The 21810-nt window shown below is 49.1% G+C and overlaps 1 protein-coding gene across 1 annotated transcript in view; it reads right to left on the reverse strand.

The window, feature by feature from the left end:
- PIEZO2 (piezo type mechanosensitive ion channel component 2) overlaps positions 1-21810 on the reverse strand; it is a 350107-nt gene that overhangs the window by 58200 nt on the left and 270097 nt on the right. The window contains exons 19-28 of the mRNA XM_061169133.1: positions 20673-20833; positions 13110-13286; positions 12679-12804; positions 11092-11292; positions 10321-10525; positions 10125-10226; positions 8916-9081; positions 7055-7298; positions 4454-4550; positions 3229-3388 (exon numbers count right to left, since the gene is read on the reverse strand). Coding sequence (XP_061025116.1) covers positions 3229-3388; positions 4454-4550; positions 7055-7298; positions 8916-9081; positions 10125-10226; positions 10321-10525; positions 11092-11292; positions 12679-12804; positions 13110-13286; positions 20673-20833 — 1639 coding nt within the window. The remainder of the gene's footprint in view (positions 1-3228; positions 3389-4453; positions 4551-7054; positions 7299-8915; positions 9082-10124; positions 10227-10320; positions 10526-11091; positions 11293-12678; positions 12805-13109; positions 13287-20672; positions 20834-21810) is intronic.

A 21810-nucleotide genomic window follows, 5' to 3' on the forward strand; every position in this document is an offset into this window, starting at 1 on the left:
GGCTGTTTCAAGCTCCTTACACTTTCCTCAAACTAGTATTCTGTCAAGGGCTTTTCACTCCTGGCGGACGACCCAGCTGCTTGCTTTCCAGAGGGAACAAAGTCACGAGGCAATGATTCTCAGCCTCCTGCCACCCACCCCGGATGCCCTTTCCTGCGGTGACGTGGAGGAGGTGACAGCCCACGCCAATGGCCAGTGCCTCCCCATCCGCAGCCTGAGGGGCCCTGGCCTTCCCTCTCGGCCCCTCTTCCTGCATCTCGACCTTCCCATCCCCACCGCATCCTGCCCACAGGCATGCAAACATGCTCGGGTCTGCTCATCTTAGAAAAAGAACCACGCACACCCCACGGGTTTCTACGCACGGCCTTGTATCACTGTCCCTGCAGTCAGATATCCTGCAGGCACCGTCCCCAAGCTGTCACCTCAACCTAAACTTGTTGGTGTTTGGCTCTGACCCCACCTGTCGAGGTCACTGATTTCAGCGTTCAGCCTTGTCTCTGTGTATCTTGTCTACTGAACTTCCGCTCTGAAGCGGCCGTCCTTGGGCCCACGCTCTCCTACTGGCTCAGACTCCCCACCCATCTCTGAGGTGTGACTGCTCCCCAGGGTCCTTGTCTCACCTTCACATTCTCTCCGGGCAGCTCCCATCACTCCACTGCCCCAACACCGTCTGCGTATTGATGACCCTCAAGTCTCCTCACATCTCCAGACCCATCCATTCAGCTGCCCGAGGGCTTCCCGATGGGCTGCATGTGTTTCACAAGCTCACGAGACCCACAGCTCCACAGTCAGAGCCCATCTCTGCTCCCGGCTGAGAGCTCCTCAGACCCTCTACCTTTGGGGCTGCCCCCCACCACCACCTGCTGAGGCCAGAATCCTGGGCACAGCGCCCTCCTCTCTTCCCTTCCCATCACCACCTCCCTGCCAACCAATCGATTTCCAGCTGTGCCAATTTCACCTCTGAACTATCTTAATTTATCCCTTCCTGGTCCCGGCCATCATCTCCATCCTGGATCATCAGAGCAGCCACCTAACTGGTCCCTTCGCCTATGGTCCTGCTTAGACCCCATCTGTCCTACAGCCCACAAGCAGAGTGGGCTTCTGAAAAGCAAGTGCAGCCACTTCTAAGGTCATAAACGTGGTTCTAAGGCCCCTGATAATCTGACCTTGCCGCAGCTTATTTCTCTCCACTTACAGTCTTCATCTTCACCTGTCTGTGTGTCAGCCACTCTGACCCCCCAGTAACCTCCCTCGGCTGCCTCCCTCCTGCACCTTCCTCCTCTCACGCTTGTTCATCCCTCAGGCTGCAGCTTGGAATGGAGGCTGCCTTGGCCTGCCCCGCGGCTGGTTGCACACCTGCCTACAATCCCCAGGTTCCCGAATGCCTCCTGCATCACGTGCATCCCACCACCTGCCGCGGCTTGTGGACGGGTCCATCTCCCCACCCGTCTGCAGGCTCTAGGAGGGCACGCATGGCAAGCATCCACCTCCTCGTAACAGAGCAGCCGGCAACCGAGTGAATGAATGAATGTCTAGTCTTTGGAAGTTGCATTGTGAGTTCAGTGCTTATTAAGACATGGCTGTTTTTTGACAAGCATGAGCTGTACTCTGACCAAAGCCACCAGTTTCTATAACAGGAAGAATATGCTTTGTGAATAATTGCAACAACTTTGAGAAAAAGATGCTGGCTTACTATTATGTCCTGAGTGTCTAAGGACCGAATTTTAGGGGAAGGTGAGAAAGACGCATTTGCTAGCAAAAGGACCGGCTGCTACATACAAGTAAATAAGGTTACTATTGGGATGAGACATTGTGTTCTGCTCTGCAAATGATGTCCTGGGTGTTAGGAAAACAACTGTAATGGTAAATTACTGTCCCTAAATGAAGTCAGCGTCCATCTACATGGTGAGGGCTGAGGGTGCAGCAAGGCTCCTCGGATTAAATGTAGGTGCCCGAAGGGTAAGCTGGGATGAAGTGAGAGAGTGGCATGGACATATATACACTACCAAATGTAAAACAGTTAGCTAGTGGGAAGCAGCCGCATAGCACAGGGAGATCAGCTCAGTGCTTTGTGACCACCTACAGGGGTGGGATGGGGGGGGGTGAGAGGGAGATGCAAGAGGGAGGAGATATGGGGATATATGTATATGTATAGCTGATTCACTTTGTTATACAGCAGAAACTATCACACCATTGTGAACCAATTATACTCCAATAAAGATGTTAAAAAAAAAAATGTAGGTGCCTGACTGGGTCCTCAACCTATTTGGCTCCAAGTTAGTTAACAAAGGCTGGGAATTCTCAGCCTTTAAATGGACCTTTGAAATACACATTTTGCTTCTCCTGGCAGGAGAAGAAATAGGCTCTGGGAACACTGGTGGTATAGAGAGAAAATCAGAATGATCAATACTGGCAATTGATATGATACATGCTAGCATTTATAAGGTCATTTAGCACCATGGGTCCCATGGGACCGAGGCAGGGCCAGGGTCTCAGAGACAAGCTTGTTCTTGGGGATCATGCAGCTGCCCTTTGACCCCCATCTCAATGGCATCCTCTTTAGTACCTAGTTCTTTTCCCAGTCTTTTCCCTAAACCTATACGATTGGGGGCAGAAAATGGAAAAAGGGGGAATCTAAGGAGAAAGTAATAATCAAACAGTGCCACTGGCCCAGAGAAGAAAAAAATCAGGTTGTTGGGGAAAAAGAGCCTGAAAGGAAGGAGATAAGGAAAGACAAATAGGAAGGGTTTAGGGTGAGGCTGGAGTAACACGTTCCTCTGTCTACGGTCTGAAAAATAGCAGATGACTATGTTTTTCTCTGTCTTCAGGAGTTTCTTCTTAAAAAGGAGGCGGTGGCGGGGGGGTGGGGTGGGGGGAGACGGACTAGACTCTGGACCGACGTGGCCTATGTTCCTGTTCTGACCGAGGCCAGAGGACCTACTCCAGTGATGAGGTCTGGACCGAGGGGCTCAGACACCCAGTCCATCTTTAACCTTCAAGGGTGTCCCAGTCCTCATAAGGTGTGACTCCCTCCATAGACTTGCTTGTTACTCTTCTGTTTTAGATCTTAAAGGCCTTGGGCTAAAGCCTTCTTGGATCAGTTTTCCTGGAAGGGATCTCTTAATTTCTTGTGGGTTCTACAAGCAAGCTCAGACAGGAATCAGAGTGCAATATCACTTTCCAACAGGTTTCTTAAGAGAAACCCCTTGATTCCTTGGCGTGACCCACCTCGAAGCCAGGATCTGTGAAGCTTTTATATCCGCCACGACGTGCAGGAAATAGTAACTCATGAAAACTCTTCTCTGCAGCAGGAGGAAGGCAAAGCATATGCTGTCCCAAATAATCCCCGCTTCCCCGCTGGGTAGTTTACACGAGGAATCATCATCAGCTGGGGCAAAAAAAAAAGAAAAAGAAGAAAAAAATTAAAATTTACACCCATTTTCATTGTTGTTTTATAAACTCTTGTGGCATGATCAGACTTGGGAAATCACACAGGTGTAAGAGCAAACTTCCGATGCACTGAGTCCCTCTGAGTGGATTTATTCACAGCCAAGGGCACACACTTCAAATGCAGTATCAGCACTGATTCACAAGGCTGACCACAAAGTGAGCTCTTGATAATGTAAGGCAGAGGATGGAAAGGGACCCCTCCCACCCAGTAAGGGCCATGGAGAAATAACATCTGCATGTCCCAATGCCAGAGGAAATCTCTGGTACAAAAAAGACACATGTTCTGGGAATGGGCTCCCCCAGGGGTAGCCAGGGGAGCAGGTACGGTCTATCGGAAGAAGGGGTGTCAACAGCACATCTGATCCTAAGTCAGAACAAACTCCAGTGCCTCTTCATCCTCTGCAAAGTGTAGCAAGGATTGGAAGGCAGAGTTGGGGGAGGGGTGTCACGTTCAAGGCCCCATCCTGGGCGCCAAGGAGGATGGAGGTGTTGTCCAGGGTTCTGATGCAAGAGGCACAGGGGCGGAAGTGGAACTCCTGCCTCTGTCCAGGTGGGAGTCTAACTCCAGACACCCTGTTGCTGCTCCCAACTGTCTTCCCACGGTAGAGGTTCTCTGAGCTTCAGAGGAGGGGGGGTCTGGAGGCAGAGCTACTTTGATGACCGAGATTCCAACTGCAGCAGCCACAGGTGTGTGTGGGCATCTGTGACCCTTCCCATCGTAACTCAAGGAAGTTCAAGGAGTTGCTGAAGGCCACACCTGCCCCCTAGACCTGCTTTGGGAGGGCAACAGGGACGTTTGTAGAAGAAGATCAGAGATGCGGTGGGGGTGTGTGTCCTGAGCACAGATCCCCAGCGTGGCACAAGCCCACAGCTCCGTACAGACGCTGACTCACGTCCCTTCACCTCTTCCCTTCACGGGCTTCGGCCCAGTTTTTAAATTAGAACAATACAACTGCCCTTCCTTCTTTGTCCTTTTGTTCCCAAATTTGCTTTTCATACTTACGCATTTTGTAGCCCTTGACTGTGCAGGCCAGGCTGAAAGCTTGGATCAACCAGCAACTATTTTGAACCAATTTTTCAATATAGCCGCATGCTCCTATCTGAAAAACGAAGGGGAAAGGCATATCCTGAAGCTCCGCACCCAGAGAAAAGGTTGATGTCTTGCAATCCCAACACGTGCAAGAATTCCCAAAGTCCCAGTCTGGTGGTGGACAGGGCCCCAAATCCAGTCCCCACCGGGTAGAGAGCTTGATGCTTCACTTCCTGAAGGAGTTAAACTCAAGGAGCAAGGGGAGAACCCTGAGCGTGATGCTTTCTGAACTTGGAAGCTCCTCTCTTTCCAAAGAGGAAATCTTAGACCATCGTAGGAACAAGCCCGACTCTGTGATGGCAAACGGGTGAGCACGGATCCAGGACTTGGATTTTGGCAGTTATTTTCTCACGAGTCAGACAGAGTCAGACATAGTAAACCTACGCTATTTGCCAGGAGATGATCACAAACATAAGCTGCCTGGTGTAGTTCTTAGAGCAGGAAGAGAGTATGTGCTTTGAGCCAATTCTTTTTCAGCCAGTTGTCTGAGTAAAGGAGACTTCTTTGTGGACTGTCACGTTGTTGTCTCATAACAGTGATTTCTTGTCACAGTTAAGTTCACATCCCAAGGGGGGAAGATAGCCTCCTCCTCAAGGAATATCTTCCCCCCTCTGTCTCCCTGGACACCCCTGAATTCAAGTTTCTGATGGGTTCACATGGCAACGCCTCCAGGAAGCCTCTTCCCAACTTATCTAGACCAGAAATTAGGCATTCCATTTTGTATTGCTTTCCTAAAATATTGTGATAATGAGCATTAACAGAGTGTACTGTAATTATTTATAAGAAAGCCTATCTTCTCTTTTAGAATGTGAGTTCCTTAGGGGTAAAATCTGAGTACTATTCACCTCTAGTTCTTCAAGATATAAAACAGTGCCTAGCAAGGATCAGGTCTGCAACACAGGTTTAGAGAACGAATGAATGAATGAGTGGTTCTGCAGCCACACACTTTCCAGGAACAGTCATAGGGATCAGCCTCCAGCCGCAGATCTCTGCCCATCAGACTGGCTTTAGGATGAAAGGGTGACCTCCTGTCCTATCTCATCCCCTTTCCAACAACTCTCAACACCACCCCACAGGCAAACAGACACTGCCGGGGTTGAATTGATGAATAAAAATCATTTTTACTATCAGCTAGAAACTTAGCATTCTAATGGACAGGACACAAAATAAATTCTTCAAATACATACTCCTGGTTACATAGACTTGGCTTCCCCAAACCTCTAAACACAGCAGTGCACGTGCCAAAATAAAAAAGTCAAATGCTTTCCAGTAGAATTGCCTGGTGAGCTCATCTGTAAGTACCAGCAAGGGGAGAAGCAGGAAATCGTACATCACTGTTCTTCTAATGCACTGTCAGTTACAGCCGGTGAGTAGCAGGCCCTGGGATTCACTTTAAGTTGCAACTAGAGGTGGATTAACTCCTTCAGCTCATGAAAGGTCGTTGTTTAACTTCCTGACACAATAAATAGTTTAAAAGGTGTCTTTGTGGCCTAGAAGAATCCATGTGATTCTGGCATGACTTGAGGGCAGTTTATCTACCAGGGCAGTGGCCACGATGTGCCCTGGAACATGGATATTTAATAGAGAAGCAGCCAGGTTCTGTGGATGGGAGGTGTTTGTCTCAACCCTCCACTGTCTTAGCTGTTTTCTAGTCCAGACGCTGATGCTATCAGCCACAAAGCTTCCCCTGCATCCACCCTCATCTCACGGCTTCATAAAACATCTGTGCCTTCAGGGGCCCATCCCTCCTCATCCCCACCCCAAGCGGTGTCATGGAGAACCGCGCCCATTCTATTTACACTTCCACGGCTCTTTCTAGGTAAAAGAGTTGCTTTTAGCCAATATGATACAATTTTTTTTAATTAATTAATTTATTTATGGCTGTGCTGGGTCTTCGTTTCTGTGCGAGGGCTTTCCCTAGTTGCGGCGAGCGGGGGCTACTCTTCAACGCTGTGCGCGGGCCTCTCACTATCGCGGCCTCTCTTGTTGCGGAGCACAGGCTCCAGACGCGCAGGCTCAGTAATTGTGGCTCACGGGCCCAGTTGCTCCGCGGCATGTGGGATCCTCCCAGACCAGGGCTCGAACCCGTGTCCCCTGCATTGGCAGGTAGATTCTCAACCACTGCGCCACCAGGGAAGCCCCATGATACAATTTTTGAAGACATCCAATGACTGATTCAACTCATAAAAGGGCCACACTATAGCCCATCGTAGGAATGATCACCAATCGTTCCTCAGAAGAGATGGATTTTAATTAATAAAATACATTTTAGAGTTTATTCCTATGAATACATATCCTCTTGTCCTTGAGAGGGTGGAAATGAGCAAAAAGGATTCTGCTTAATATGGTAAAACAACGAGTAATAAATGGTCATTTGAATTCTGAGTTTGCAAGCACCTTACGTGGGGCTTTTAAGAGAGCAGTGTGACGGGCCACGGGCTTTTAATAACCACTGAATGGATCGTTTACTCTGACGCTGAAACCACAAATGTGTTATACAGTGGAGCCACTTACCGACAGTATGTTTTTCATCGTGATCACAAAGACATTGTATGCAATCAGCCAGTCCCAATACCGCAGGATGCTCTTGATGGGCTTCAGCAGCAAATCGGCCCCAAAGAGCAGGAAGTAGAAGCAGGCCACCAGGTAACCCATGCAGAAGATGCTGATCCTGGTCGTCCCGGTGATGAAGATGATGGTGAGCACGAACCAGAAGAGGTAGCTGAAGATGATCACTTTGGACATGTCCAGGTACGATCTGCAAAACAGAACCGAAGGACGACACAAACAACAACACAAATCAAGTCGGGAGATTCTAGTTGAGCAAGGAACAAATTCACACTGTCCTCCTGACTCTGTCTGGAGGCTCTGTCCAGGCCAGCCTGGGAGCTCTGTGCTCATCTCTCACTGATCACTGCCTGGTCCACAGGAAACCCTCACCCACTTAGTGATGGACAGAGTGGTACCTTGTGAAAACACCATGTGCATGTTTATTTTCATCGAATTTGGGCCAAACTTCCCACAAGTGGCAACATTTTCTGCCTACTCACTGAGCACTCAAAACCCTCTCTGCCTTTCTATAGGAGGCCGAGGAAATTCTAAGATACAGATGCCTCTTGGAGCAAGAGAACAGTTAAAAAGGGATTCCTTTCCATGAACTGGAAATTAATGGATTAAAACAAAGACAAAGATTTTAATAGAGGTGAAAATCTCTCCTCCAGATGAGTAGTAGTCCTGCCCAAGCAGACCCAGAGCTTCCAGGCTCTGTCCAACAGTTTCTCTGCACCTCCCTCAGCTGACATGTGGGAGCCATTCTTCCACTATAACTCCCTGAAGGAGGCAGGTGCTCGGGCCTCCATCCTCCCGCAATGAAAGCAGTTGCCGCAGCTTCCCTGGCCTGGGCCATCGGCCCATCTGTATTCACTTAATTACAGCCTCTCAGTTTTGGAGGTTTTGCTTTGGTTGTTTCTCTTCCCAGATTTGGGAAGAAGCACAGAAGAACCAATTGTAGGTCAGATGTTTGATAAAAGAGTTGTTATTTTGTGGGAGTTAACAAGTCATCTCTGATAAATATGTGCAACTGTCCAGCATCGTTAGGGAATAAGTTGTGCCTTAGAGGAACACTGTCACATAAGCGAACTTTTGAACTTTACTCTTCTTAGACTAAAACATTCAACACTTTTAAATGTTTCTATGATTTTTTCCCAAAATATATTACACTCATCCTTGATTTAACACACAGGAGAATGAATAAGATGTCAGTGTTTCTCAGCGTCCCAGGATCACGCAGGTAATGTTAGTGACTCAGTCCAGGGGTGAGATCTGAACGCCCACAGGGCCTCCTGATGTGCGTGGCTTAAAGTCGGTGAAACTGGGCTGCTGGCATGTTTTGAGTGTGAATGTGTGTGTGCGCGTGCAACACGTGCGTGTTAGCGCACCGTATGTTTTCCACACATTTCCCTCCCCTGCCTGCAGCTGTTAATTCCTCCTGCAGGAGGCCCGGCCTCCGCTCCTCAGCCCTGACTTGCTTCTGGTTCAGAAATCATAAAACTAAAAACCTGTGAGAAGGACACGGAAACACCAGTCAACACGCTCTGTGGAGGAGCCTCCGGGGCTCCCGGGCAGCAAGTGAGGCCCGGGGCTGTCCTGGGGTTCAGGGGCAGCTGCTTTCCAGAGCTGCTGAGGGCTGTCCACGGAGGACGGAGGAAAAGTGGGAGGCTCGGCTTCCAGACCACTGGGCCATCCAGCCCCATGATTCTTGCCTTTGGGGGGTGCAATCAGCAGGTCAGCTCCCCGGGAAAGGCAGGGGGAGCTGGAGGCACGGATTCCGGGGATGCACCTTCCCAGGGGCTGTGCGCTCGGGCGGCCGCGTTACCTGCAGTGGATGAAGTCGGGGACGGGGTTGTGCTGGCTGAACGAGGCCGCGTCCAGGTTCATGCAGATCTCCACGTTGTCACCTGCCATGATCCGCACGGCGGCCTTGTTTTCATCCTCGAAAATCTGCCGTTGTAGGGAGGCGCACAGAAGCAGCATGAAGTCATCTGGCAAGACAGACACGGGAACTGAAACCCCCTGCTCCCCCTCTGCATCTAGGGATGCGAGGAGGGGTCCCCACAGGGTACCAGCGGCTCCTCATCTGCTACCTGAGTTACGTCCTGAGAGTTCACTTCCTCCTGGATTCCAACCTCCCCCGCCCACCACGGCGATGCAGGAGGGACCACAGATGCTCCGGGGCTCCCGGGGGAGAGTCCCTGGACGCTGTCTGCTCGTCGGTGAGTGAAAGCAACAGGTGATAACTAGTCTTCATGAATCTCTTACATGACAATGTTTGTCTGCATTGATCTCCCCCTGAAGCTTTGAGGGGCCACTGAGCACTTTCCGTCATCTTTATCTCTTTACAAGCCGTAGATGCAGGCGTTCTGGCTTTCTTTGTCCTCTCCGTCCCCCTCTGCACTGCTAACCAGACTTACCAGAACATATAGGGCGTGGAGGCTGGTGAGAGCAGGTGAAGACGGCGGCCGACGGGGGCGGGTAGAGAGGACAGAGCTGCCCTCACGGCCGGCTGCCCAGAACAGTTCCCCCTCCCAGGGCCGTTGTCTTTAATCTACACCCACACGTGGGTGGGCAGCACCATACCTCCACCCCCTACCTTAACCTTTGGATGGTCACCCGCCCTTGGACGGGCTCGGGCTGCAGCCCCACTCCGGAGCATCTGTGGTCCGGCTGCATCCTTCCGGCTACCCCAGCCCACCTGTAGGTGTATGTCTGCGGTGGCAGCAAGAAGCAAGTGATTTGCCCAGGACAAGGCCTCCCCCTGCAGTCCATCTTCTAGAAGGTGGGTGTGTACAGGTGTGTGGTGGCGGAGAGCGGGGTTGTGCATTGGTAAGTGAAATCATGAAAGCCAACATGGTGTTTCTGATGCTATGTATTAACTCTGCAGATGTAACAGGGCCAGCAGAAGCCACTAGCAGCCTGGGATGCTGACGCACGGAGACAGCCTGTGACTGTACGTGGGGTAGGGGGGCGCACGAACGCACCACCAGGAGAAGGACGAGCAAGTGGGAATCCCAACGGCCCCACTTACACACGAGGAACACGGGGTTGGGCCGCACGATGAAGTCTGGGAAGTACAGCCACTTGACGATGTTATCGTTGAAGCTGGCGCCCTTGAACCTCCAGGGGTAATCTGCAGGGTGGAGGCGGGAGGAGCCGGGTCAGGGCGCCCCTCCGTGCCCTTGTCCCCACTGTCCCTGAGCAGGCTCCCGGCGGGGGGCATTCACCTCGGCACGGGGCGGGAGGGATGCCGATGCAGATGAAGTACTGGAAGGTGATGATGCAGGCCAGGAAGCAGCAGTACTTGGGCCAGATCTCCGCAATGGCTTTCCTTCGGCGTCGGTACAAGACGGCAATCAGCCAGCAGGCGTGAATCATGGCGTAGAAATCCATCCGCTGACCGATCACGTTAACTGACATGAGGAAACAGGTCTGTGTAAGGATGAAAAGAAGCAGAGAGTCGGCTTCACGGGGAAGGGGAGTGGTGTCAGCGGCCCACCCCGAGTGGGCAGTGGACACCTGCATTCCTGGGGCCAGGTCCCTGCAGGTGTTCACCTGCGTTGCCTCTTTGGGGGTGTTTGCATCACGAAGACAGAAAAACTGACCAGGTCACTGTCAATAAGAACCACTTCAAATGGTGGAGGGAATTACCACTATGATCTCTCCATGAAACATCACTGTTCCAAGTACATTCTATCGAGGGCAGGCCTACCACGCAATTCAGGTCAAAACAGTGCATTTTGGCTAAGGTTACACATCCAGAAGGCACAAAACAGACATCCACACATCTGTAAGACCAGAGAGCCACTGCCACAGAGCAGGGGACTGGCACCGGGTCCTGGAGACTTTCAACCAGGCCAGGCTAACCCTTTAGTTAGGCTCCTCCCGGATCCTGAGGAGACAGAGATGTGCCACAAAGCCCCAGTGGCCACCTGGCCAAAAGCAGCCACTGGAATTTTCACAGGAAAGAAAGAAAACAGGTCAGCAAGGAAACTCACCTCCAGACCAAACTTGTAGAAGAAGTAATTGATGAAATACTTGGCACAATTGACAAGTCCATCATCCAGGTGGAGTCTTGTAATGTCGTGAAAGATGGTTTTAGACACGGGGGCCGTAAGGTTGTTCCTACTGCGATAATACTCCTGATGGCGGTAGATGGTGACCTCAAAGGCCAGAATGGCCAGCATCAGGAGGTTGTTCTGGAAAGCAAGGAAACTGCATGTGATGCCACGTGGTCATTTAAACAATCCCCACGAGATACCATCTCATTCCATTCTGGGTGTCTAAAAGAACAGTGCATGATCAAATCCCACTTCTATAAAATACAGTCTTGAATTCAATGCTCATTTTCCTTGTTTTATGGGAACAAGAGTGGAGTTATCTCCAATATGCAAATCAGGCTAATTTCCATGATAACAGGATCTGGAACCTCTACACCAAAGACAGGTGATGGTCATGCCTGTTCCTGAAAAAGTACACACTGAACCTGGAAGCCTTGTCCAGTTACCTTGGGAGGGTCGTCCAACCTTCTTTGCAACTAAAAGTGAGAAATCCTTGTACAGTGTCCTACAAGGACCCCAGGAAACAGACTGAACTGCTGAGTGGGACTCGCATTAGAGGGGGGATTTTTGAACACCTCTGAAAGCTGGCTAGAGAGAGCAGTAGGTGGAAAAATATGCTGATTATACCACAAAATAATAATGGTGATGATAACAACAATAATAAAATAGTTAACACTTATGTGCCAGACACTATTCTAATCCCCCTTTTCAAATATAAATTTGTTTTATCTTTACAACAGCTCTTAATGGTAGACATCATTCATACATTACAGATGATGTCTGCCATATGAGCAAAAAACTAGAAAGCTACACCAAGAAAAATGAGATGCTTAGCGCACTTTCAAATTCTGGGAGTTGAGTACAAAGGTTTTAAGTGCATTGTCAGCATAATCCATCAAAGTAAAATGCTCAGATTATCCATCAGAATAAAATGTGAATAATCTGAACTATATTGCTTTCCTTATGTTTGTTACAACTACTTGCAATCAGAATTCCCTTTTCAAAGATATGCTCTTTTTATTTGGCTACCTCTAAACATAACATATGCCCTTGGTTAAAATTTGTAGAATTTAGATAGCAAACATTTCTTGTAACGTGACACCTACTTCTCAGAAACGATCACTGCTGACCATTTGGTATAATTTACTCAGTATTTTTTCTTTGTGTCTAAAACACTTCATCCTATGAACGGTGTTTTGAAGTTTGCTTTTTTTTTCAACGTTACAGTATATTTTGGACATCTTTCAGTGTCTGATAGTGTCAATCTACCTCTTTGAGTGGTTTTATAATGTTCCAGTGAATATACTTGTCATACGTTATTCAATCGATCTCAAACTACTTGATCGATTTCTTTTCAGCATAATGCAATACTGATTTTAATGTTCAGTCGTCTGTTTTGAAGGTGACTGCAAACACCATGTGAGAGGATGAGGCCCCTATCAAAGCTGAAGTTAGCGTCTGCCGGGAAAGGGCTCCAGACATTAACTTGGCAGACGCACAAACTTAGAGTGACGAAGGCTTTACCCTCAGGTAGACAAGCAAAGGAGAGGACTTCCTCAGGCCGACCCACTCCGCTGGGTCAATGGGGGCGCTGTAGAGCAGAGACTTGTTCAGCTGCTGCAGGGGTATATTCGTTTGGTTTTCATTTGGCTGAAAAGAAGAGAAAGGGGAGTAAGAAATGGCCCCATGGATTAGGAGAGTTCAGAGTAGTCTCCCTCAGCTATGGTTGCGGGGAGAGAAGACCCACTTCACGGGGGAAATCTCAGCATCAGAAGAGACGGGGGGCCAGGATGCCTCTAACCTGCTGAGCTGATGAAGGACAGACAGGATGTACTGGGGATGTGTGTCCCCCAGTATCTGCCTCCCTTCCCTGAAGGCCAGGCAAGGAGACGCCCCCCCCCGGCCCCCCCACCCCCCCACCCCCCCGCCCCACCAACCCCATGTCTGAGGCTCACCAAGGAACAGTTGACAGAAAAGTTCTCAGGCTTAATGGTCTGCAGCTGGTACAACATTTTGCAGACAATGATCACACATGTCCACACAGTGCAGACGCTTGAAGCCAGGCGGCGGAGCTTGGTGTACGGCAGAGCAAAAGCCCAAGAAATCAAAAATACATAGTTGAACAGAGACACCTGAAAACAGAAAATCAGAAATGGGGACAAAAATACGTAACACGGCACAACATCTACAAAACCTGGCAACCTGATTGATCCTGTTCCACTGAGTTCAGCAAAGGCTGATTGAGCTCCTTGCACGGGCAAAGCATGGCCCTGAGTGTTAAGACACATGTCTTGTAGGCAGACAGGTGTATAACCAGGTGATGTCAAATAACGTAGCAGTGGGAAACTACACGGGTGAACAGGCTCCTGTGAGAACACCCACAGGGGGTCCTTGGCCCAATCTGGAGCTTCAGGAACATCTCCTGGCAGAGATGACTCCTGAGCTGTGCCTTGAAGGATGCAGGAAGTCAGCCAGGCCAGGAAAGGTGAGAAGTGCATTCCAGGTAAAGGGCGTACAAGCAAAGGCAGCAAAGCATGAAGTAGCATGACAGGAGCAGGTGACCCCAAACAGCTAGAGATTTTGGACTCGACAGCAGTGAACAGCAGCAGAAAGGGAGGCTGGACATGCATCTGGGAGCCACGTTTTGATGGACCCTTTACAACCATGTACATGAACCCCTCCTGCAGAAAGCAGAGAGTGCTGAAGGGCTTTCCACTGGGAAACCCTAGGGAAATATTGCATTTTATTTAAATAGTATAGCTGAGGAATGCAGGTGCATCAGTGGGGTTGCGCCAGAGGTCAGGGGACCAGCTCACACCCACTGCAGTTGTCCAGCAGAACAATGACAAGGGCCCAAACTGGGGTAGTGGGGCAGAGAGGGGGAGGAGTCGGGGGTCTGAGGCGGGAAGTAAAATTAGCAGGATTTAAAGACTGATTGGCTTAGAGCGGTTTGGGGGGTGAGGGAGGAAGTGTGGGAGATGCCTCCCAGCTTCAGGCTTGGGAGCCAGAGCCCTGAGAGGATGGCAGTCCCCAACCGAGACAGGATCTGGGGTGGGGGCAGGTGTAAAGCAGGAAGGCAATGACTTCAACTTGCTTTGAGACCGTGAGTATGTTTTTCCATCAGGTAAGATGCCCACTCATTTCTAACCGTTCTTCAGAGCTTGCAGTTCATTGAACAGTACAGAAGCACTGCCATCTTATTCAGTCATGGAAAATCCTCACTTATTCTGAATATCGTTAAAATAATATCTGACTATTGTTACACTGATATCATAGAAACATTTAGTATGATCGGGTAGAAATAACCGCAAGCATGCAATTGATAAAACTGAACAGGTACCAAGTGCCAAGCACTCAGAGAGGTATGGTTACCTGTTGGGCTTACAAAGCTATAAAACAAGAAGTGTGGAGACGCCAAGACAGTATTAATTCTGCAGTTTGTTACCTGCGACCCTTCTACTTCACTACTTGTCACTGTCCAAGGCATGGAACCTCTCTGAGAGTTAAGTGCTGAAATAGTACGGCAGTAGGAGCTGCTTACAGAATTGAGGATGAAAGAAATATTGTCCAAGGAAGTGCCCTGTAAACTATAGTCACAAACATAACAAATAACAAAAGTTACATTTTAGCAAGATATTCTGACTGGCCAGCCGACTCCTCCTCCTCCGTCATCAGCAAGTTTCCTGCTAATTGGGGTGCTAAGAAGCAAATCCTATTAAAGCTCCCATAAAATTAAGTCTCTTGGTTATTTCTTTTATTATGTATTTAAGGCACTGAGTACAAAAACAGTACGATGAATTGACATAGGACTTTTAATCTTTTGAGTGATAGAAAAAGATAAGATGATACCTTTTATTAGTTAGGTTAATTAGGTTAATTAACGAATTAGGTTCACGGTCATACATCCCGTGTGGCTCCCTGCCCTCAAGAAACACCCAGGTAGTGCAAGTGAGAACTGCAACGAACAGCCATGACACCGCGATGGCGGGGGTGCGCTGAGCCGAGTTGGGGGTGTTGATCACACTGCTGAACATCTAATCCAGGGTTAGGGAAGATGGCCCAGAGGGCGTTAGATCTAAACTGAGGCTGGGGGTACCAACAGGAGCTGGCCAGGCAGAGGAATTGCAGGTGTCAGGCCACACACGCGAGGGGAGCGTGGGGTGACCATCCTCGGAGCCGCAGGTGGTCCATCTTGAGAGCAGCGGGCTCTGAGTCCATTCAGAGGACTCGGCAGCCCACCCGGCGGTTCAAGTGTCTAGGACAGGAAACGGTGAAGTGGTCCAGGGCCAGATCACGTGACTGTGAGGATGACAGAGAGCTTTGAAAGTTTTCGAGAAGAGGATGAACACGATCCTAGTTACAGGCTGGAAAGAAGACCCTGGCCACACAATGGAATACGTATTGGAAGGAGAAAGGATTAGAGCAATTTTGGGAATTGGTCAGAGGATAGTTGCCTTTCATATCCACGGGCTCCCCATCCTGGGGTACAGAGGGCCAGTTGTAATCTCAAAGGGGGCTGAGGGAGAGGTGGCGGGCTCAGCTGTAGAGATATTTCGTGGAAGGGGCTTTGGGACCCTCAAGAATGAGGTCCCGTCCAGTTGTCCCTTGGAGATACGGGTCTGGAGTTTAAAGAGAGGACGGGTTTGAAGGTACAGATGTCCGCTCATTGTATGGAGATGACACATGGAGCACAGGAGCTCCTGACACAGCTGCCGAAAGTCTGGAGTCAGTAGACGGGGCTGCGGACGGAGCCTGCAGGCCCCTGAGAGAAGCTGGTGGGGAGAGGGGAAGGGGACCATGAGTGAGACAGAGGAAAGGCCAGGAAAGTGTTCGGATTTGGAAAACAACGGCGGGGAGAGCTTCAAGGATAAGGAGATGGTCACCAGGATCCAATGACCTGGAGAATCAAGTTAAATAAGGACTGAAAAGCTCTGTCACGCGGGTATTTTTGTTTCTTATCATGTTACAAACAGGAAAACGGGGACTCAGAGAAGTGTGGTGCTTCATTCAATGCAATCATGGTTGACAAAGGTCTCCTCATGTCCCTGGTAAGAATCTCACGGAACATACATTTTTAAAAAATGACAGCTATCTAGGCGCCCACCAATATCCAACGAGTCAGAATTTCTAGGGAAGGGCTTCCCTGGTGGCGCAGTGGTTGAGAATCTGCCTGCTAATGCAGGGGACACGGGTTCGAGCCCTGGTCTGGGAAGATCCCACATGCCGTGGAGCAACTAGGCCCGTGAGCCACAACTACTGAGCCTGCGCGTCTGGAGCCTGTGCTCCGCAACAAGAGAGGCCGCGATAATGAGAGGCCCGCACACCACGATGAAGAGTGGCCCCCGCTTGCCACAACTAGAGAACGCCCTCGCACAGAAACGAAGACCCAACACAGCCAAAAATAAATATAAAAATAAATAAATACATAAGCTAGCCTTGTCCATTTCTGCTGTCTTAAAAAAAAAAAAAAGAATTTCTAGGGAAATAGCTGGTCATCCACGTATACAACAAGCAGTCAGACAATTCTTATGCTTGTCCATCTCCGGTCCCCCTCCCTCAGAGCCCCCACTGCTTCAAGGTCACCTCCATGGGGCCACCTCGGCATGACATCCCCCTCCTGAGCACCCAGAGGCTCCTCCCCCATCAGCAGTGACGGTGACTTTGGTTTTATTTACCAGCCGCTACCGTCAGACTGCAAGCTGAGGGAGGAAACGTGTCTGCCATGCTTTTGCGTCAGCACCTAGCACCATATAACCATTCAATTTATTGTAATTTACTGTAAGTACATAATAAAGGCTAAATGCATGCTTAGTGAGAGTGAAAATAATAATAACAATGAAGCATCAACTGATATCTGGGGAAAATCTCAAACTTGTAAAGTTATTGTATTTACTTCTTTCAGTCAGTAAACATTTATGGAGCATCTACACTGGCCAGGCCCAGTGGGACATGCTAAAGATACTTGAAGAAATGAGGACTGGCCCCTCTCCTCCAAGAATAACTTGATCTCACAGAGCTCACTAGGAACCTTTTGAAATTAGCACAGCTGCGTATAAAACAAGGAGAAGACAATGGTATATGTATTTAAAAAATCTAGGTCTTTCCAAAATGGTGTCACTCTGAGTAAGAGATGCAGAAGGGTTTCTGTAATGAATTCTTTCCCGTGGTCTCTTCCTCCTCAGACGTCCATGAAGATAACCTCGGGAAAGTTTAATATTTGTGGGAGAAATGGCCCCGAAAGCTTGTGAAAACCAGCACCCTTGCTGGTGGCCTTGGATAAAGATGGTTTGAATGCAAAGCACGTGTGTGGCCACATCTCTTGAAGATTTAACTGGGGATGTGGACTTTGTTCTCATCTTGCCATTTACTGATGGGCTGTTTTTGAGAAAGGATTTTTTTTGTATTAATCAAAATTAATAAGCTACGGACAGCAAATACACGCAGCAAATGTCATTGCTGACGGACTGCTCCTGTGGGGATGAGTGGAGCCTTCAAAGCAGAAGAGGCCCCTGCGGGCGGAGGTGAGCACCTTAGAACGCACAAGCCCGGAGAGGCCGTTCTCAGGTGAGCGGTGCCCCGAGATGGTGCAAAATGCAGCCACATCCACGCTGGGTTGGCACATGGCTCCTTATGAGAACTACGTGCAAGAGGCAGCGTCTATCTATCTCTCCTCCCACCTGCAGTCAGTGTAGAGAGATGTTAAATCCAAGCGTCATGAGGCACCATGTTGGAGCAGGTCAGTGTGACACTGCAAAACGAGGTTCTGGCCAAACGTGTACAAATTTCCAAACAATCGATGGGAAACCATGTAGAGATCTGCCAATGGGTCCAGGAGGACACAAATGGGTCAAGACGGTGAAGATGACAGGAGGGAGCGTGAAGGGGATTCTCTGTAGGGCGGTGCTTCTGTCTGTCCCTCGACCCTGAGATGATGAGGGTAAGGAGGAGATGCCAATTCTCTACCAAAGTCCTGAGGGAGGCGCTCCAAGCAGGACCTCTCAGCAGTCTCAGTGTGTGCCCCTTGGAGTTGGTGACAGGGTTGAAGCACTGATGTCCAATGTCACCCGGAAAACCCAGCAGCAAGGAGAGAGAGGATGCTTTGGTGACAGTGCGGGGTCATTGCTTCATTGGGACCCATGTCCAGAGGCAGAGAGGGGACCTCGTGCCTACTGCCCCAGGGCTGTTGTGAGCATGCACGTGGGGCTGTTCAAGCACAGCTCAGGGGGGCGCCCACAAGGCTGTGGGTCCAGGAGGAGTGGGTGCTGGAAACCACGAGCTGGGTGACGGCCCCAGAGCTGCAGCTGGAGCCATCGCAGAGAAGCCTCCGGGAGGAAAAGGGTAGATTTGATCATCCTCAGCCCAGTGTGAGGCCACCCTAGGACAGTACAAGTCAAATCAGAATATCCCGCATCCCCGCCACACCTGTCCAAGTCCATAACACCAGTCAGTTCATTGGAGCAGGGAGGCGGTGAGGGAGGTGAGTGTGAGAAAGAAAGAAGCAGCTGGAAGAGGACATGTTTCCACTGGGTGAGGGACCAGAGTTTGCTTCTTCTCCATGGCTAGACAACTCTGATTAACGAACTGAGATCTTGCTTGCTATTCAAGGTAACTACAGGGCTTTCCATTACCTGAGGATGATCATAATGTGTCTTGCATTCAGGGCACGGAGAAAAGTTCAGTTGTTCTTATAATTATGCCTCGTGTTCTGATGGCTCAGTGCTCCCATGACATTAATAAGAATCAGCTGTGAACACGGTGATGGTGCCCAGGGACCAAATCAGTGCAGAGAGGGGAGGCCTCAGAGTCAGTGACCCCCAGGACCATGTGGTGACTCACCCTTCAGGTGGGGTGACCTCACCAGACACACTTGGGGGTCAAACCATCTTACAGCACCAGGATTCCAGCAGTGTCAGCAGTGGGAGGGGAAGAATGTCTCCGATTCATGAGTCTCTTAACGTGTTTTAAAGTTACAGGTGAGAGAAATGGGATCAGGAATGAAAATTTTGGAAGTCTGTGCAATATGTGAATTGTAGGGGAGGAACCGGTCGCATGCCACCAAAGGCCGTTTTTCTAACGGTACAACAGGGTGAAGAGACCGTAATCCTTTATTTACTCGACAGCCTATTAATAACGCATTCTCAAGACTCATTAGGATGATTTAAAATTATATGTATATATGTCTGCTTTTCATTTAGGATTTATGAGAAAGTGGTGTCATTTAACCCTCTCTTTCTTTCTCCTTCTGGACTCTCCAGGATGGATTCAGAGAGTGGGTCTTCCATGCCCTACTCACACTAATTTCTCTTTCATTGAATGCCCACTCCCATCATTCAATTGTCTCACGATGCCCCCGCACCAACTCTGCCACACATCAGAAATCATCCGCACACCAGACTTGGTTAATTCAGAAATGGACTTGGTTCATTTTTAGCCACACGCCTCCTCTGATCCTTTTTCATTGCTCTTTAATATTCCGACCCTCAAATTCTGTCTGAATTGGTCAATTCACCTGTAAGGTTAAAATGCTTTAACTTTTTTATTCTCAATTAATATACATACTAGGCTAAATTTTAGTTCTAATCAATGTATAGACTTGGTTACTTAACGATGGAGCATGTGTCATTTTCTGCCACAAATCTCACGGGGACAGTGGTTCCTGTTTTGTTCCCACCTGGCCCTGATTACCCATCCACTTCAGATGGTTTGTATGAAAAGGGAGAAAGTCCCAGTTTAGACTGGAGAGCTCACATTAAGGTTTACCCCTTAGTTACCTACTTGTGAAATATTTGGGGTTCATAGTACTGTAGTTGTAATATTATATTGTTACTTAACTTTTTAAAAATTATAGGCAGTCTTTCCTGACCTAATTTTTAGAGGGCAAAGACTCTTTTGAGTTGTCACCAACTCAAAAAGAGTCCAGGGAAATTAGAAATACATGAAAGTTATCTGTTGAAGAAATTGAAAGAAAGCTAACTTCTCACAGTAAACACCAAATCATTGTTGGCTGAATGATGACTCTTCTCTTTTCAGGTAAGAAAACAGAAGTGCCATTACAATGTTGAAAGACTTTGTGCTTCATCTCAGAAACTCCAATCATGAACAAGGTGAGCTCTACAAAAGATTCTATCAAATTTTGGAACCTGCGTTTCCTTGGTAGCATGCACCGAAATGTTATTGTTTTCCCCCAAAGAGAATTTATGTAGATTCCCACGCGCGTAGTGGAGAAAAGCATCCTGTCTCATACCCTTCACTAAAGACTAGATGAAAATCAGGAACCTCTGTGATAGGACCACACTGATGAGGGACTAAGCGGGGGGCTCTTTCTGCCCTGAGATCGCTCCCCCTTCTCAGAACAGCTGTCCTGTGGTTTTCTGTGTGTCAAGTGTATGTGCCTGTCTCAGAACTTGCTGTCCTGACGTCGTGGGAAATCACCCTTAAAAAATCAGGGACAGTTGACAAAGGAAAGTGGCGACGGGCCTTGGTTCGGTTTGGCCTGAGGATAAACAGGCGTCACTTGCCTCTTTCACGGACACCCAGATGATGTAGGAGGAGACGATCTTGATGATGTGAAGCTCCAGGATCCACCACAGGAACGTCTGCAGCTGGTGGAAACACTCCAGGAACTTCAGGAACAGCACCGTGAGGCGGTCAATCACCAGGTGCCACTTGTTCCTCAGATCTGCAGGGCAGGGAATGTGCCCGAGGGCACGAGAAGGGCTTGTGTGTGCCATTATGGTTGAAAGCCTACCTTGTATCATTCCCATGGGAACAAGAAGCTGCAAAATCAGAGTAGTGGATGAATTCTAAGACACCCCGATCTGGAGGAAGGTGGCCCAAGAATCCCACGTCCGGTGATGACTTCGATGTCACACGCCGAGAATGAATGAGGGACAGGTTGCTTTCACCCACCTTTTCATTAAATTTGTGCAAAAAAGAATTTTGACCTTGTTTACTCTTAGGGCTGAGCTATGATTCCTTGATTTCCCCCGAATATTAAGTAGCTGAGCTCCCTCTTCATGACTTTTTTCTTGCCAAAACAGTGGTTCCTTAAGCGCCAGTCTCCTTGCCGGGGCTTAACGAGGGGGTGGGCAGAGCCCACCAGCCGCCCTGGACGAGCCCACCCCTGTCACAGCGGAGGACGGACCTGAGAGGCTGAGGTCACAGTTCACCAAGTGCGGCGCTCAGACTCATTCCAGTCATAATTTGTAATCAAATTCGCCATTTTCTACCTTCCACCTTGTGCTAGGGAATGACATTTTGCAGACTGGGGTCACGCTTCTGCCTAGAAGGTCTGTCTCGGTTAATCTGAACACAAGTCCTCACAGGACCGTTTCACGCAATCAGCCTGTCCCCGCCTTTGCAGACAGAAGCTCACGGGCCCAGGCAGATAAGACCCAGGGTCTCTGTACGTAGCTTCCTGACCTGGCTGGGGTGGTTGCAACAGGTGAGGTACTTGGTTCTGAAAGTTTAAGGAAGGTTTTAGTTATTGTGAAAATGTTTATTTACAGAGTGACTCAGGTGACAGTCACTACAAGATTGAGGTCACACCTGGGCACAGTTTCGAGGTTTCAGGGGCAAGTAAAGAGGGATCAGGTGAACAGCTGCAGCCCAGTTTTTGGTGAGACATTATTGTAAAGCTCAAACCTGCCTTTAGGT

This window comes from Eubalaena glacialis, chromosome 15 (genome assembly GCF_028564815.1).
Source record: "Eubalaena glacialis isolate mEubGla1 chromosome 15, mEubGla1.1.hap2.+ XY, whole genome shotgun sequence".
In the NCBI taxonomy this organism is placed as follows: Eukaryota; Metazoa; Chordata; class Mammalia; order Artiodactyla; family Balaenidae; genus Eubalaena; species Eubalaena glacialis.